A 16,639-nucleotide genomic window follows, 5' to 3' on the forward strand; every position below is an offset into this window, starting at 1 on the left:
ATCAATCCAGTATATCATTATGATCAATGGCTGTAAACCAATATCCAAATCAAGTGACAATTCAATTTGCACCAAATCTAATTCAACAATATTGTCATAATTTATAGAAAGAGAGTGGATGACAACAACTTGTGACCACGCATTGTATGCTATTGTTGACGTCTTCAGCCAGTATTTCGATATGCTGGGTCCCCTGCTACTCAAGGATCTCTACACCCAGCTGGAATGGTGTGTTCAACAAGGTAATATCTTTTTTCTCAATCAAAAATTCTTTCCATGGTGAGATTCAATGTATGAATCAAGTTGAGGAACGCATTGTTGTCGCTTTTACGTTTTACCGTCTTCTATAGTACTGTAATCCAGGTTCATCTGATTATAATAAAATTATTTATAGTTTATAGTATACAGGGTGTTTACGAACTCCCTACCAATAATCTAGGGTATTGTTCCTGGGTTAGAAACATATCTAATATCATATTTAAGTTGTCCGGAAGTCTTCAGTTACTCACACAGTGGTCATTTTGTTTTGTTTTTTTTTACTTTTTTTCTAAATTATGGTTAAAAATACGAAATTATAACTTTGCACAATCATGTATAACAACTTGACAAAGTTACAAAAAAAATGATAACTTTCCAAATTCATAAATCAAAATGGCGGCTTTTTTTTGTTTCCTTAATAACTCAGAAACCGTTGGTTTAAAAAAAATACAATAATAACTTTTTTAGTAAATTTAATTACCTATTGATTGGTAGCAGATTTTTCAAGATTGGACCAATATTAACTGAGATCTGCCAAGACGGTTATGTAACATTAATTATTATTGTTTGAAATAATCTAAAAGAGTTTACAAATGACATGCAAAGTCATTATTTTTGCAAAGTCAAAGTTATTATTTTTGCTGTGTGAAGCCACTGTTGCATTGTTGTGGCAGACTTCAGCCCCATGCCTTGGCATGCACTGCAACTAACTCCCAGCGGTCACCAATCACTAAAGCTGCCATATCTCAGATAATATTAATCAAATCTTAAAAAATCAGGTACCAACCGAAAGGTAATTAAATTTACTAAAAAAGTTATTATTGTAATTGTGTTGTAAAACCAACGGTTTCTGAGTTATTAAGGAAACAAAATTTTTAATAGCCGCCATTTGGTTTTATGAATTTGAAAAATTATCATAATTTTTTAAACAAATTCTTGTAATTGAGATTAAATATTTTGTTAGTCTATTAAATTTTTTCATAGCATACATTTAATTTGGCATCAGTGTGGGTCTGGAGCAGGTTGGATCTATTTGGTTTGTCTAATGACAGACAATCATAGCAAACCTATATTAATCAGGTGCTGATTTTATAACATGAATCTCAATTTAGTGATATCAAAATTAGGTAAATTATCATCAACTCAATATTATTTTGTGAATTTTTATGGTTTACCCAGAAAATGTCCATATATTTATTGGAAAGAAATTGAAACATTTTCTGGAGAATGTTCGTTTTTGAATGATGATTTTTTGCTTCAAATACATGTATCGAGTTTGGAATTCATCTATCTCTATTTATCCTCAACTTTAAACAAAATATAATCCTCTCACACCTATAAGATTTTATTTTTCTGGGGCCATTATTTGATGTGATGTATTTATTATTTTTGCTGTGTGAAGCCACAAATTCTGAGCAGTCTTCAAGTAGCATACAACATGTCATTTTAAGAACGGTGTCATATAAATAAATAAATAAAATGTTTATTTCCCAAAAAACTAAAACTACAACATCAATTACACAAATATTAGATAATTACAATATTAACATACATAGTTAGTTACAAAAAAATTTTATAATGTGTCCTCTACTTGTTTAGTTAGTTGGAATGCTCTAAAACACTCCTCAATGGTATAAGGACAAGCCTCTACAAGTTGCCCTAGTTATCTTTGTGGACAAATAATTTATAGCTGCTACACAGCTTGATATCCTCTGGAATACTTGAGTCCTGAATATACGGTTAAATAAAAATACTAAGAATTGTCAAAAACCACAGATTTATTGATACTTAGAAAGATCGGTGTCGGTTGTTAAACCATTGTCAATCTCTGATAAACTCACAAACTCCAGTTGGTTTTTGACAATTTCTTAGTATTTTTATTTAATAATGGATAATTACCACAATATCAACTTCCACTACACAAAAAGTGATAATACAGGGACCGTATTATCTCGAGGCGAGTCAGTCTATGAATGATCATTTTTTACCTCGTGTTTTATAAGTATGACAAATTCGGTTAGCAATAAAAATATATTTTAGTTTTTGAACAAAAATGAAACAACCTCCAGGGAAGTATATCGCTGTATCGCTGGAACTGTAAGTAGATGGAGTCCTCTAAATATTATTATTGGGTTAGCACAAACAATACAACAATCGGAAAAGAAAAGACAGGCTATTGCCCAAAACTTCTTCAATTTCCTAATTTAGTTTCAAATTGTCCAAATATTATACACAGGTTACGTCAAAATCACAATCTGAAAATATAAATTAGAATAAAACAAACAATTTTAAATTTTGATAGATTGATAATAAAATTTTCGTAAATACATGAAACCATTTTTAACTTTAAGCGCTTCATTTGAATGCCATGCAAATTGACGGTCTTTGGAGAATTAGTGAATTTTGCTGTTTTCCTATTCAATGAAACCTAACAATTTAGCAAAATTTAGTTGTATTGTTATTGGAAAAAGCAATAGATGAGAAATAAAATCAAATTCGTAATTCTGTCTGATGTATGTATTTGAAATTGATGATACATGTTATTGAATAAATTTTTTATTGATAAAGCAAACTGATTGGAAAATTTTGTTGTAAAAGAAGGAAAGTTTATAAAATAGAATGTTGTTTGGCCTGTCACCCGGATAGACCACCCATCAGTCTACATTCTATTTGATTATTTGATCCCGTGTTTCGGATGGACACGTTAAACTGTCGGTCCCGGCTGCCTAAAAAGCTGTCGTTAGGTCATGTCAGAGGCCCTGAAATTGATCAGTTGCGACCTGAAAACTCTGACACCAGACCTGAGTCAGCCAGGTCACTCGATATTATTTATTATTTCATTTTGAATTGTTTGCAGCAAATGTCCAATTGGCGCGCTCCGGAACAAACTGTTTGGAAAATCTGGTGATCAGCAATGGCCATAAATTTGATGATGACACTTGGGACAAAACCTGTCGATGTGTGTTGAATATGTTCAACGATACTAAGCCAGTCGAACTTCTGGACGGATCCCTTGAAGCTCACTTGGTTGCTGAGGTCAGTGTTTTTCACCGAGGCTGTTTATTCCGCAGAAACGTTGTCTAAGGATAATTGCTCATGTTCATAACATGTTTATTAGCGAAGGTATCACTTTCCTTGTCTATCATTCAACAAAGCGTATAGCGGTATAGCGCTATCTCTTTCTGGTTTTGCTCTGTTGCCAGATCGACTTTCAAAAATGTAAATTAATAATTAATCGACAAAATATTTCATCTTAATTTTGAAATTATTGAAAAATAGAATTTCTTGCTTAATAAAATATGATTGATTATTTTAAACGAGAATGAACAATAATTAATTGGACGTACATTTTAACAAAATCTCCTTAATTCAAAAACACTTAATTAAAGCAGCACTTGGTCGACCCAGACGTTACCCTACAAATCTCCTTTTTACAGAATTCCCATTTTAACAGTTAGGCAACTATTTGTGAAAAATAATATTATACATAATTAAAAACAGAAATCTATTTACACCTCAAGCTCGAACCTACATTTTCGAATGCAAGATAATTATCAATTTACCAGAACTGACATGACTGTATGCCGAAGACAATTTCCTTACATCTGCAATAGACTCATCAACCTGCTACGGAAACTTAATAGCAAATAGAACAACAAAAGCAAATCCTAAAAAAAATAGCAGAGTGGATAAAATCAATAAACACTTCTCAATTCTTACAAACATAATTAATATTAAATATCACCATCATCTCATTTCACTAACTACAGTTCATCAATAATTGTATCAATTCTCAATTATATTTCAGATATATTCCTTCCAACACAATATATATCAACATTGACTTATAACAGCAACCAATCATAAAATTTAATATAGCAGTAACTTACTCCATTTGTATTACACTTCAACTTTTCTCATATTATCAGTATTCTGTACATTTTTATTGTCATACAATATTGTATTAATTTTTCTTCTCTTTCACTTGTGTATTGTACTTTTTATGAATTTTTTTGGTACTCGCTGCCAGCACTCAAACCCTTGGTTTTGCAGGCAGCGCCTATTATGTTATTTTGTGTAACAAAGTTTTTATTTATATGAATACCTTGATTGTCTATCTTGCTTAACTTTGTTTGACATTTATCATTGTTTTGTATTATATTTGAAATGGCAAATAAAATTTGATTTGATTTGATTTGATTAATATTACATTGATAAACCTGTAATCAATCAGCTACTGTCAAGAAGGCATTGACAAGACAGAGAATCGGCAACGTTGTTCTCCTATCTTTCTCCACTGCAATTATAACGTGGACCTCACTATAGTTATGAATGTCTAATTTCAATGTGTAATTACATGTGTTCGAGTATTTCTATTTGTTTTATTTATTATGCTTCTGATGAGATACAGGTATTTCATTATTTTTGAATAGGCTACTTCATTTTTTTCTACTTCAATTATGTTACCACCAATGCTGCATGCATATTCTGCTTGTAAATTGTGGAGCGGTTTGACTCAGTGGTCGCGCTATAAGAGCCTGTAACATGACGACGTTTGTCGCTCGGTAAACGCCGCGGTTGACAGCGCGGTTGTCCAGCGCGCGTTTGACACATACATAGAAACAATGGGATTGGACACATGCTGTAGTTTCCACATCAACCGCCGCGTTTGTCGCGCGCTTTGAGCTACTATACTGGGCATTATTCCAATGTGGAATGTACACATGCACTCAGTCAAACGCACGCTTTTGCAAGGAATAGGTGAATAGGTGATCTGAGCCCTGGTCTTTGTGTTGTGTTTTGATCTTGCTTTGTGTTTTTTGACTCGGATTTTTCTGATATTTACGAATAATTAATTTGTCAATTAGCCTATATCGGAACATTACATTTTTTTAAAACATTACTTTTTAAATTAGGCTAATTTTTTCCAAAAGGTTTTATAAAAAATATTGTTGTCATTTTTAAATTTGAACGTATACAGTGATATGAATTGTAATAAATTGTAATACAATACCTTAATGTTACAACGAGTTTTTCTTTTGGTGAATTGCATCCCTTACAACACATTCACAAGATGATATGTCTTCAGTAACTAAAGATAATAGTTCATCAAATGTACTCATACGGAAGTAGTTGAAAAACTTGTTGGGGTATTCCCTTAATTTTGGATATAGCTTCACAAATGCTACATAGCTTCATGGCTAACCGGTCATCTATTAGAGGATGAACTCACCATTGCCTTTGTCTTCTTCGCCTAGCCTTGTGTCTACGGTACAATAACCACCAACAGGTAAGCTCCTCTAACTCCATGTGTTCGCACAGAGTACGTGGGTCCAACTGCCGGATGCCTGCTGTCATGAAAACGTCGACAAAGCGCGCGGTTGACGCCCTCATGTGTACCGTATCACAATTTCCAACGCGCGACAAGCGCGGCACTTACCGAGCGACAAACGTCGTCATGTGTACATACTGTAAGCTATCGCTTAGATAAGTCAAGATTCATGCGCCTGGTACTCTCGTTGGAAGGGTGACCGCTTGACCCCAACTCCTCTGAATGTGATTCATGAGTTTTTAAATCTCTTCCCGGTGGTTCGGAACCCACCTAAAAAACTGTAGGTCCATTCATCTCCCATTACTCACGCACAAGCCTAGAGCGCATGTGGGCATCACCGTCAGCAAAAAAAGTCATAAGATTCTTATTGTGCTTCGGCTGATCAAACACTTCGAGTTTCAAACCAAGCATATTTGAATATTCATACTCACCCAATCATCAGTAGCTTTTAAATTTGCTTTTTCTTTTTCAGGTCGGAGAATCCGGAAGACCAGGCATTCTTAAACGATCAAGTAGTTCATTTAGTGTGAATTCCAACAATGAAGACGTTTTCATAAATAAGGTAACTGATAATAATAATAAATTAATTAAAAATCATCTTATTTATTCATCACAATACAGCAAACCATATAGTCTAATAACATAATTATTTTTTGTCATACTCAATTGCAGCTGTTTTCCATGCATTAAATCTTGTATTTACCACCTTATTCAACTCTTTTTATTCATTCTGTAGCTTGTAAAATTTTATATTCAAGGTTGAATATGAACTCATTCACACTTCCAAGTGCCGTTTGAATAATGCCAGTTAGAACTCCATTCCATTTTAAACTGGATCAAATCCATATCACGTCTCGTTTGTAATAATGTGTTTCATTCTGAATCCAAGCCACCAGCTGATTCAATTTAGTTGAAGCGTTGACTATGCAAAAGGCTTAAATGATTTATTCATTGTATAATTACATGTACTTCACATTTAAATGTATTTTTCGCCACACTGCACAGAAAGCAGCTGTTTTCCAGTCCCTACGTAGATCTGAAAGACATTGTTTGCAGACGACTCTCGTCTGACGTCAGAACAGGTTTCTTTCCGGCTAAGGCCGGAAAGAGTACCCTATATATATAGTTTATTTTTCTGTGTGGCGAAAAATGGCGTTCGCACCACGGGCAAAAATGTTTTTCCGGCTCTCAATCTTTTCTAGTCCTCGGACTTGAAAACCGATTTCGAGCCGGAAAAGTCTCATTTTCGGCCCTAGGTGCGAAATATACTATTTTATTATGTAAATATCAAGGGCTACATTTGATTTCTAATAGTTTTAATAAAACACACAAGTGTGTTGTGTTTTTAAGAAGGGTTCTATACTTGTTCTATTTCTATTAGCTTTTGTTGTTGTATAGCAATCGTAAGCTGTGTTTACACCTAAGTTATGAACAAAATGTTTATTTTTTCCGTCCTTATAGATTCTATTAGGACTAGAATCTATAATGACGAAGAAATAAACATTTTATTAATAACTTTGGTGTAAACGCAGCTGTAGTATAGTAGTTTGTTGTTTTGTTGTTAAATACAACGATGTACCTAAAAACGATCAATTTAATATAAAAGAGTGTATTACTCATGAAAGCGTGGATTATTTTTTTTATTCTCTATTATTGTATAAAACTAGAAACAACCAATGTAACTAGCTGATTGCAACTCTCACCAGCGGGCAAGGCTTGATTCCTTTTGCTGGTGATGCCGGATTACCATTGAGAATCTAATTATGATTTTGGTATTATTATGCTTAATTTTTATTTTAATTATTTTATACTTTTATTATAAATTATGTATTTTTTCTTTATTATGTTTGAATATGTATTTATTGTATGGCAAATAAATGATTTGATTTGATTTGAAAAAGACTAAATGTTTGTCTTTGTTTTTCCAGACTAATCAATTGTTTTCAAGTCTTTCTATCAAGTGTGTGGTGCAACGTGAGCTGATTCAGACCATCGATAATATCATCTTCTATCCAGCCACTTCCAGAAAAGAAGACCAGGAAAATTTGGCATTGGCTCAGGTAATTAAAGCTATATTCTTTAATGTCATCTACGTACTTATAATATGTAATTAATTTATTTCAAGAACAAGGGGAACTCCAGGCACCACGCCAAATCAGCATCCACTACTATTTACAATCAAATTGAGCATTCAACTAACATACGAGTAGAAGTGTTATTTAAGGCACTTTTTAATCTTGTCAATATCAACTACTTGATGAAACTGTCACATAATATTGCGAACTTAGGCTCAACTCACACTACCTCGACTCAAATCGTACGACTCCAATCGAGAATACTCCAGTCTCTCGACCTTACGACTTCTCTGCTCATTGTCATTACTTCAGTTCCATGCTACTCCATTTCTAACCTTACTTTATTAAAAATATTAGATCCAATTCGTCACTACTTCACATGTAACAAATTTAATAATAATCACCATGAATATATTGTCTTATCTAATTCTTATTATTGTCTTATCTAAAATGATAAAACACCACGCTCATGGAACATAACCTCACTTTTATTAACCTTCCGGCAGTCGCTCTGTTGTAAAAAATACAACAGTGTCAGTTTTTTTGCTGCACAAAACTATTGAATGGGGTGGTGTCAGTGATTGAGTCACCTATGCATTCCAAAACTTACTCCCCATCACTCCACTGAGTTGCAGTATCAACCGAGCAATGGTTCAGTCTTTAGGTGCCATTTAGTCGCGACAGTGCATAAGATAGGGAAAGACTGTATACGGTGACTGTAAACGAACCAATAACACAGAATTGATGGCTTTGCTTGATGTACCTTATTGGGTTCATAAATGGTAATCATCCAAATGTTCATAGGCGTAAAATAATCCAAGAAAATGGAAAAAGTAATTATACAATCAATTAATATGTTTTGACAGTAAACAGAGTACATAACACTTGAGTGAAAATTGGATGTTGTACAAAATACAACACGCGACTGCTCGTGTGATTGAGTAGGGCGCGACTACCGGAAGGTCATGAATGCATGGTACCTACTACGCAACTCAAGTCGAGGCTCTACCAACAGTCGTGAGGTCGCGGAGACTAGAATTGACTGGTCTGAGTGTCGTCATTTGAAAACACATGCTGCGTCGAGAAGAGACTAGAGTCTCAGTCTCTTCTCGACTTGAGTCGCATAAGTCGAGAAAATGCGGAGACTAGAATTGACTGATTTGAGTGTCGTCATTTGAAAACACATGCTGCGTCGAGAAGAGACTAGAGTCGCAGTCTCTTCTTGACTTGAGTCGCATAAGTCGAGAAAATGCGGAGACTAGAATTGACTGGTTTGAGTGTCGTCACAAGCATCTGCGTCGAGAAGAGACTAGAGTCGCAGTCTCTTCTCGACTTGAGTCGCTTAGTTCTATATTTTTACTTTCCTTGTCCTATTACCATAGGTGAGGAAAGTATTGCTTTCCGAAAAAAATTAAGGTACCCCAATTTCTAAATTTCTATACGTTTCAAAGTCCCATGAGTCCGAAAAAGTGGTTTTTGGGTATTGGTCTGTATGTGTAGTGTGTGTATGAGTGTATGTGCGTCTGTGTACACGATATCTCATCTCCCAGTTAACGGAATAACTTGAAATTTGGAACGTAAGGTCCTTACACTATAAGGATCCGACACGAACAATTTCGATCAAATGCAATCCAAGATGGCGGCTAAAGTGGCGAAAATGTTGTCAAAAACAGGGTTTTTCGCGATTTTCTCGAAAACGGCTCCAACGATTTTGATCAAATTCATACCTGAAATAGTCATTGATAAGCCCTATCAACTGCAACAAGTCCTATATCTGTAAAAATTTCAGGAGCTTCGCCCCATCAATGCAGATAGATTCCCAATTATCAGACTTCAGATACAATTGAAACGAAAAAAATCAAGTGGAGTAGATTGAGCATGAAAATCTCTACAATTAATGTTCAGTAACATTTTCACCTAAAATTGAAAATAAGCTATAAATTCGAGAAAATGTGATTATTCAATTGCAAATTATTGTTGATTCTATTAAATCATTCACTATAAAGAGATAGCAGACTTCATGTGTGTCTCCAGCGTTATTGCCCTGTCACCAGCTGGCTCAAATCTTTGAATAGTAGACTTGAGATGCGCGGGAACACTAGCGTCAGGTGATCAATTTTCATAACGGCAAGGAAAGTTGTGTGAGTGCGCCACACCAGATTTTTGTGAATATTTTGTATGAATTTCGAGTGAATAAATTCGAATATTGTAAAACTGTGTGTTGCGATTTGGCAGGCTGATCTATTGCATAAGGAGGACAAGAGCCTAAGTGAACAACAGCGGGAGGAGCAGGGCATGTACCGCAACCTCAACTGTCAACATCTGCTGATGCTTACCGATTGTCTGATGGAGTCGCATCGGTTCGCCAAGTCGTTCAACTCCAACCATGAGCGCAGAAATTTCCTCTGGAAAGCAGGTTTGTCAATTGTTTCAAACTGCATTTTGATTAGTTCAAGCAAGGTCTATAAATACAGGTCATGACACAATCCCGTGATGCATTGCAAAATCACCATTTTATGGGGTTCTAGTCTGAGACCAGTTATAAAATAGACACGGGCCCATTGTATATTCATAGTGAATGATTTAATAGAATCAACAATAATTTGCAATTGAATAATCACATTTTCTCGAATTTAAAGCTTATTTTCAATTTTAGGTGAAAATGTTACTGAACATTAATTGTAGAGATTTTCATGCTCAATCTACTCCACTTGATTTTTTTTGTTTCAATTGTATCTGAAGCCTGATAATTGGGAATCTATCTGCATTGATGGGGCGTTGCTCCTGAAATTTTTACAGATATGGGACTTGTGGCAGTTGATAGAGCTTATCGATGACTATTTTAGGTATGGATATGATCAAAATCGTTGGAGCCGTTTCCGAGAAAATCACGAAAAACCCTGTTTTTGACAACATTTTCGCCATTTTAGCCGCCATCTTGAATTGCATTTGATCGAAATTGTTCGTGTCGGATCCTTATAGTGAAAGGACCTTAAGTTCCAAATTTCAAGTCATTCCGTTAATTGGGAGATGAGATATCGTGTACACAGACGCACATACACTCATACACACACACACACACACACACACACATACAGACCAATACCCAAAAACCACTTTTTTGGACTCAGGGGAACTTGAAACGTATGGAAATTTAGAAATTGGGGTACTTTATTTTTTTTCGGAAAGCAATACTTTCTTTACCTATGGTAATAGGGCAAGGAAAGTAAAAAACTTTTTTGTAGAGTTTGTTGTGTAAGTGTTTGTGGTGTTTAATTACATTGTTTTCCATAGCAGCTTTCAACATAGATAACACTTTTCTACTTGAGAAACTATTATTTACATTCATTAAGTGAATCTGCAGTAAATGCAATTTACTTGCAATAATAATGTAATATTGTAAATTTATAACTTGAACTTAATATCTTAACTGTAGCTAGAAATAACCTAAAAACACCATGAATCTGAAATAGACACAATCTGAAAGTTTTCAATACGATGCGTGACGTCACCACAGTGACGTCACGATAGGGTGATATGGCAGTAGATGTTGGCTTCAGAGGCTAGACTTCCCAGCGTGTCTATTCTATAACTGGTCTAAGGTTCTAGTTTACCAATTTTCAAATTTATCAGCTGTTATCATTATAGATTGAACAACATGATGTGTTATTTTGTTATAATATCAGGGCACCGAGCTTCGCTCGTTATTTTTATTTATTGTTAAACAGAACACAATTCTCTAAAATGATCGTGTTTATATTTTACAGCTGGCTATACGTCAGCTTATGAATTTCGGGGATGCGATATTTTGATTTTCCACAGAATCACTCGCTCACTTTTTACTGACGATGAAAGTCTCAGCTGTTTCAGACAAGAATGAATTATCCTTTTATTGTTGTTCAGCGAGTTTTCCCAAGGATGAGACCTAGTGCAATCGAATTTTTATATCATAAACCTACTAAGTTCCAAATTTCGTGAAAATCGTAGGAGCCGTTTTCGAGATCCATTGAACATAAATAACCAGATATATAAATACAGAAATTGCTCGCTTAATATAATATGACTGTTCAAGGAATATTGCTTGGCTTTGAATTGTAAAATAAATTCTTCCCACAGAATAATAATATTTAGATTCCAACTAGGAACTTAATTGTTGTTTTTTCGATTGGGAACTTGAAACTGTTTTTGAGGTTAGCCTTTTGTCCCAATGCCTTATGAATCATAACAAGTAACAAGAATAAGAACAATCTTTAATAATAAGAAAATGAATTATTCCCATTTATTATTGAAATTTCATTATTAAAATTCGAAAACCTGAATTCACATATTATCTGAACCAGAATATTGTTTTTAAAAAGCATAATGCATGATTTTGTTATGAGTAGATTGGAATATTTCAAATGTACCGCCATGGAGACCCCACATAATGGCCGCTCCATAAGGAACACGAGTGTCATGACCTGTATTTATAGACCTTGCTTCAAGTGAACAGTAATTAAGTAGTACTTGAATTGGAGGAAAGAGGTGAACTATATGAGGTGCAGTTTATTATGTTTCATCAATACTCTAAAGTCTCATTCAAATTGCATTTTGATTAGTTCAAGTTAACAGTAATTAATTATTTATTTATTTATTTATTTATTTATTTATTCATATGCAAATACAATTCAGGTAAAAACAACAGGCATTTGCCCAAAACTGCTTCAAACCTTAATTTGGAATACACAGTCTAAAGGTTATGCTACTTACGTAACTTAAATGATAATTCGTATACAATTTTGAGTCCAAAAAATGTATCTACTACAATTTTGAATTTATTAGATTGATCAATTTCCAAATACGAATCCAAACAAAACTCTTCCTTCACAATTGCAAAAAAATATTGAAAATTTCACTCAAATCCACAAACTCATGTAAACATCAATTAGTACTTGAATTGGAGGAAAGTGATGTACGATACAGTATATTGTGTTTCATTTATTCTCATCGGTCCAAACTGCCAAGTCATTCAACTACGATCATGAGCGCAGGAATTTCCTGTGGAAAGCAGGTATGTCAATTGTTTCAAATTGCATTTCGACTTGTTCAAGTGAACAGTAATTAAGTTGTATTGGAGGAAAGAGGTGTACGACGCAGTATATTCTGTTTAATCAAGACTCTAAGGCGGGGTGCACACCGGAGAAACGCGTTTCATGAAACAAGTTTCAGGAAATGTGAAACGAAAGATGCTCGCAATCGACTGATAAGATTAAGCTTTCGTTTCTTTTGTATACATGCGCGAGTGAAACGGATTGCATGAAACAAGTTTCATGAAAGAGAGCTTCACGAAATGCGTTTCTCCGGTGTGCACCCCGCCTAAAGCCTGGTTTTCATTATAGTATACGCAAATTGGAGAGGCGGGTGGTGGTGGCAACATCTCTGAGTGAAATTGGTAAATTTCAAGGTTTAATTTGCATATGTTATTCTAAATATTGGAGCTGTATCAATCATATGACAATTTTAAAATCAGGAAATTTCGAGAAAAACAAATACTCATCACTTTTTCAATATTACAACGGATCACTGAAGGCTTAAATTGGTGTTTGAAATGTTGATGTCCATTCCAAATCAGTTAGAATAAATGTATGACTGAATTTAAAAAATCTTGAATTCAAAAATATTTTTAATGAGAAGTCAGGTTATGATGACATTTCAAATGTGAACAAACAAAGCAGATGAACAGTTTGAACTTTTTTTACTGCTTGAAATTTGCTCATTTCACTCATGGATGGAGCCACAATCACCCGTAGAGTTTCCTGGGCAAGTACTAACTATCTTGTGAACTTTCCCAATGAAAACGTTCATGGTAGAGTACTAGTTTTTAATAGAGTGGTATAGCACCGTGGGATAGTACTCTAACACTCGCCTTCCCCCACCACCGCTTCTCACTCTACTCTACCACTACTATGCTAATGAAAACAGTCTCGAGCTAGTAGCCTGGTTTTCATTAGTAGAGTTAGTGGTAGAGCTCCCTGGGCAAGTACCAACTATCTTGTGAACTCTTCCAATGAAAACGTTCATGGTAGAGTACTAGCTTTTAGTAGAGTAGAGTGGTATAGCACCGAGGGATAGTACTCTAACACTTGCTTCCCCCACCACCGCTTCTCACTCTACTCTACCACTACTATGCTAATGAAAGAAGTCTCGAGCTAGTAGAGTAGAGTCGTGCCGTAGGCTATCAAGTTTAAGAAGAATTGTTATTATTTATTAAAAAGTATTAATTTATTGAAAAGTGTTAATAAGTTCAAGTGTTAATTTATTAAAAAGTATTGACATTTTATGGTTGGTTCTGTTCACTAGACAACACACCTCACCTACTATTCTCAATTGTAGTGAAAACCGTTACTCGACCAATTAAGTAGAGTAGAGTGAGCTAACTAGCTACCGAGATAGGTAGAGTTAGTATGCCAGTTACTCGACCACTAACTCTACTAGTGAAAACCAGGCCAATTCTTCCACTGAGTAATGGAATTGAACACTTCTATTTTATAGAACTACTCAATTTTAATAATATGAGTAACTTTTTATAAAAATTGTTATTTGTTTAATTCTTACAATATCGGGGCACCGAGCTTCACTCGTTATTTATTTATTTATCTATAAACTATTGATAAACAGAACACAATTCTTTGAAATGATTGGGGAAGGAGTAACATGCACAGCTCAAAACTGTTTCTTCCCGGAATTTTGATTTATACACTATAAATAGTTCAGAAAGTAGCCTAGGTTATGTTCCATACACTTGAATTCAGGTTCAATTTTCAGTCTCAACATTTAAAACAAAAAAAGTTTTAATTTAGATTATTTACAAACCAAATTGAATAACAAAATAACACTCACTAATCACTTAGAACTGTAAAATAATTATTAAAATTGAATATTATGATATACCATCTCATGTCAACAAAACAGATTATTTTGATCGAGTCAATTAAAATTTACAGGGTTTTTCGCGATTTTCTCGAAAACGGCTCTAACGATTTTGATCAAGTTTATACCTACAATAGTCACTGATAAATTCTATCAACTGCCACAAGTCCCATATCTGTAAAAATTTCAGGAGCTCCGCCCCATCTATTCAAAGTTTGATTTTAGATTCCCAATTATCAGGCTTCAGATACAATTTAAACAAAAAATTCAAAGTGGAAAAGATTTAGCATGAAAATCTCCACAATTAATGTTCAATAACATTTTCACCTAAAATTGAAAATAAGCTCGACATTCGAGAAAATGTGATTATTTAATTGCAAACTGTTGGCAACTGTTGATTCTTTTAAATCATTCACTATAAAGAGATAGCAGACATCGTGTGTCTCCAGTGTTATTGTCCTGTCACCAGCTGGCTCAGATTTTTTAATAGTAGACTTGAGATGCGCGTGAACACTAGCGTCAGGTAATCAATTTTCATAACGGCAAGGAAAGTTGTGTGAGTGCGCCACTCCAGACTTTTGACAATTACTTCTTCAAGATGACTTCCTCCTGCACGAATATACTCTTGAAATCTGTGTTGACGATGTCTTTTATTATCTCTTGTCTTATTATCTATATTTTATTATCTCTTCTTCTCATGCTATCGTTTCTCTTATTACTATATTATGCAATAATTTTTATATGGATTTCCTGAGTCTATTAATATGAGAGTAATAATTTTGTAAATGTGCTATCGATTTCGTTAGTAGTAAACTAACTTGCATCGGTTTCGCTAGGTTTCAAGGGCACAGAGAAGCCAAACCTGCTGCAACAGGAGACAGAGCCTGGCGTGCGCGCTGCGCGTGCTATTCAAGATGTGCGGCGACGAGTCGCGTGCGACCGCGTGGCCGGCCGTGCAGTCGCGGCTGCTGCTAGTGTGTCGCGAGGCGCTCGACTACTTTCTGCGTCTACAGTCGGAGGCGCATCGCGACGCCTGGACTTGTCTCCTACTGTTGGTGCTAACGCGCATACTCAAGATGCCCGACGACCGGTATAAGTCAGTCACACTCAAAATATTAAAGGCCGGTTTCCGAGCTCGGGATTTAGCTAAGTCCTAGACTTTAAACAGCTGGAGTCAGAAAATTGGCTTTCCAAAACGGGGCGTAGTCGCAGCTTTTATAACAGTAGTCGTAGTTTTTATTCTCTCATTTCTATAATTGGAAACATTTCTCCTTTAACGAAATTAGACATTCTCAAATAATTCAAACTAGCTGAAACTTTACACTATTTTTTCTCTATTTTATTCTGCGTTCAATTTTCTAGTTTTTCGAAATTAATTCAAACGTTACTATGACAATGACTGCGACTACGCCCCGTTTTGGAAAGCCATTTTCTGACTCCAGCTGTTTAAAGTCTAGGACTTAGCTAAATCCCGAGCTCGGAAACCGGCCCTAATAGTTCTAAGCAATTCAATAAAACCTTTTAAAAGTACAGGTTGTTTGAAAAAGAACTCCCTAGTTTTGATGTGTCATAGAATCTGTAAAAAGTGATATACACTATTCTAGTTTGTGGTGTTTGACTCAGCAACTGTCTAAGCTTTGTCCCCCTGCAGTTGGCAGACCTGCTTGACCTTGAGACGGCGCCAGGGAACAGTCCTTCAGTTGACAGACCTGCTTGACCTTGAGATGGCGCCAGGGAACAGTCCTTCAGTTGACACTCGCTTTCTGGGAAGGTGGATGGGAGAGCTCGTCCAATTGCTTGGCCACCACGAAGTCCATGTTGTGTACAGTGAAAAAATCCGAGACATAAACCATTTACGGGAAAGAATAGTCACGGCGGTTGGGACAGTTACCCAGATATGTTGGTGAATATATGGCTAGAACTTGAATATCATTTATCGACGTGTGCAGGGCAACAAAAGGATCCCATGTTGAAATGTACTGATGTTGAACAAAACTTGAAGGTTCTCTCTTTCATTGTATGCACTTGTTGGTGAAGTTTTTCATTAATTTCACATTAAATGTAT

General features: G+C 35.1%; 1 protein-coding gene across 1 annotated transcript; it reads left to right on the forward strand.

The window, feature by feature from the left end:
• Window positions 1-107: 107 nt before the first annotated feature.
• Window positions 108-15,670, forward strand: LOC120356283 (brefeldin A-inhibited guanine nucleotide-exchange protein 2-like; the record flags this gene model as incomplete). The annotated part of the gene is given in 7 exon segments (XM_039445197.1): window positions 108-242; window positions 3,116-3,294; window positions 6,063-6,152; window positions 7,519-7,650; window positions 9,901-10,081; window positions 15,411-15,450; window positions 15,452-15,670. Coding segments are annotated over 7 exon segments (976 nt in total), but the record flags the coding sequence as incomplete, so codon positions are not given.
• Window positions 15,671-16,639: the final 969 nt, after the last annotated feature.

This window comes from Nilaparvata lugens, unplaced genomic scaffold (assembly GCF_014356525.2).
Source record: "Nilaparvata lugens isolate BPH unplaced genomic scaffold, ASM1435652v1 scaffold6381, whole genome shotgun sequence".
Taxonomy (NCBI): Eukaryota; Metazoa; Arthropoda; class Insecta; order Hemiptera; family Delphacidae; genus Nilaparvata; species Nilaparvata lugens.